The sequence below is a fragment of the Nicotiana attenuata genome, unplaced genomic scaffold (genome assembly GCF_001879085.1).
Source record: "Nicotiana attenuata strain UT unplaced genomic scaffold, NIATTr2, whole genome shotgun sequence".
NCBI lineage: Eukaryota > Viridiplantae > Streptophyta > Magnoliopsida > Solanales > Solanaceae > Nicotiana > Nicotiana attenuata.
This window is the reverse complement of record NW_017671168.1, coordinates 283170-285740: the sequence shown is the minus strand read 5'-3', so window position 1 is coordinate 285740 and position 2571 is coordinate 283170. Positions and strand designations below refer to the sequence as shown.

The 2571-nt window shown below is 39.1% G+C and overlaps 1 protein-coding gene across 1 annotated transcript; it reads left to right on the top strand.

The window, feature by feature from the left end:
• Positions 1 to 210: 210 nt before the first annotated feature.
• Positions 211 to 1146, top strand: LOC109206397 (uncharacterized mitochondrial protein AtMg00810-like). Its single transcript, XM_019369223.1, has one exon. The coding sequence runs from the start codon at positions 211 to 213 to the stop codon at positions 1144 to 1146; it is 936 nt and encodes a 311-aa protein (XP_019224768.1).
• Positions 1147 to 2571: the final 1425 nt, after the last annotated feature.

The following is a 2571-nucleotide window of genomic DNA, read 5'->3' as shown; positions in this document are numbered from 1 at the left end:
AAACAAGCATCTCGACAGTGGAATATCAAGCTGTCTGAGGCACTACAGACCATGGGGTTCTCTCAAAGCCACTATGATCATTCTCTATTTACTAAGAAAACTGACACATCTCTTGTTCTAGTGCTCATTTATGTGGATGATTTGATAGTGACTGGGAACAGCATTACAGAAATTAGCAGGACAAGAGTCGAGCTGCAGTAGTGCTTTAAAATGAAGGACCTTGGAGAACTGAAATTCTTCCTTGGGATTGAATTTGCTCTATCTGAAAAGGGGATATACATGAGCCAGCATAAATATGCATTGGAGCTGAACTCAGAACTTGGATTAGCTGGAACCAAACCTTCTAGCACGCCATTAGAAGTAAACCAGAAATTGACCTCTGTAGATTTTGACAAGTTAACTTCTTCTTATGCCAATATTCAAGACCCTCTCTTGAAGGATGCTGGTGAATATCAAAGACTGGTGGGAAGACTATTGTACTTGACAATGACTAGGCCGGATATATCATTTGCGGTACAAACGTTGAGTCAGCACATGCATTCTCCCAAACAATCTCATTTAGATGCAGCAATGAGAGTTGTCAAATATATTAAAGATGCCCCAGGGCAGGGACTTTTGTTACCATCTTCAGGAGATGGGACACTAAAGGCATACTGTGATGCTAATTGGGGAGCCTGCCTCCAAACTAGAAGATCAGTCACTGGCTACTGTGTATTCTTTGGCAATGCCTTGATTTCTTGGAAATCAAAGAAGCAAGACACAGTGGCAAGAAGTTCAGCTGAAGCTGAGTTTAGAAGCATGGCTTCTACTGCAGCAGAAATTGTGTGGCTCATTGGTTTACTTGGTGAATTGGATGTGAAGGTACAACTGCCTGTGGCTCTATACTGTGATAGCAAGGCAGCAATCCAAATCGCAGCAAATCCTATCTTTCATGAACGTATGAAGCATATTGATATCGGCCACTTTATTAGAGAGAAGATAAAAGCTGGTATTATCAAGACAACACATGTGAATACTAAGGAGCAAATAGCAGACATATTGACTAAGGGTCTGGGAAGAACACAGCACCAGTACTTACTTTGCAAGCTTGGAGTGAAGAACATTTTTCTACTCTCCAGCTTGAGGGGGAGTATTGAGCCAGGGTAGTACTTTGTATGGAAAGAAACTTTAGGGGTTAAAGTGTGCAAGTTAGAAGTTAGTACCTAACTTAACTATTAGAGTTGGTTAATATCTGTATATAGTAAATGAGTAGAGATTAGTTCCGTAAGTGATTGTCTTTCTTCTCCAATCGTGAATAACAATGGAGGTTCTGCAATTATTCTTCTCTCTCAATCACCCATGCATGGCTACCTTCTTTGAAATCTGATACACTCCTAGAAATGCAACCTTTTCTGAGCCCTACGTAAACACAAAATACTTCGTGCACCGAACTACTCTTTTGCCCAGTAATAGAGCATGTAAAGGAAAAATAGCAGTATCGCACATGAAAATGCAATTATAATGCTCCGAATTTCCCTTTTGTTATTTGGTTTTTTTTAAAAAAAAAAAATTATTTCGGTGCTAATAATTGAAAGCATGTACATCCTTGTGATTTCTTCATAATTCTCTTCTATCGCCATATTTACATCCTTCAAAAAATATTTCAGGTTCAGCTGGAAAGTTTCACGGTTTTTCAATGGACAAACATAAATGCACTATTTTCATGTTCAAAACTGCTTTAGGTTGCATCTATGTAATATATTAATATATAATATATTGTTTACCCTTATAACAGATAACAATTAAATTTATACGCGGTTTAAAGGTTATGTGGTTTAATTTAACACAAATGACCGAAGAACAGTAAAATGATTGAATTCAAATGAAATGATTGAAATCAAACCGTATTGTCATAGTAAATAAGCCTTATATCTAACTTTAGTGCCAATGGCCAGTCTCGATTGAGCCTTCGAGATAGTGCTCCAATTCCAATAAACGGATGAACCACTGAAGAACCTTTAAACAATTGCTAAAAGCCAAAGTAAATTTTATTGTCTTGATATGTGTGCCAGTAATAGTGACCAAAAAATGAAAAGGTTATCCTCTTTATATTGTAGAGGAATTTTAATCCTAATACAAGTCTAAATAAGGTAAAAAAATCTTTTCCTTCCTTTTCTCTTACAAAAACACGATCTACAACCAATACCGAGCGTGATCCACGCCGCAATATCCGGCTGATGGCGGATATTTCAACTCTTCGTTGGTCTTCTTTAATCGTTTTTCCCTTTACCCTCAGTTCTTCGTATTGCTCGAACTGGAGTCTCTCCGGGTTTAGCCATGCTCGATTCCCGACGTATCATTCGTCTGCTCCAGGTTCTGATCTACGGGCACCCTCGGTCTCACTCGAGCTAGTAGCAAGTAACGTTACTCCTCGCTTCTCGATGGGAAGTCGGGGGTAACTCTATCCCTAATTTCACCCATACACAGATAGTCCCCTCACTTCTTAGAGAGTAGATTATAGAAGCGACGAGAAGTGACAAGTTGACCCCGGCTCCTTCTCTCGCACACCATGAGCAAGTTGACGAACCAGAA

Excerpts from the sequence above, each read along its gene's own strand:
- LOC109206397 (XM_019369223.1), top strand. The coding sequence starts at position 211 with ATGAAGGACCTTGGAGAACTGAAATTCTTCCTTGGGATTGAATTTGCT.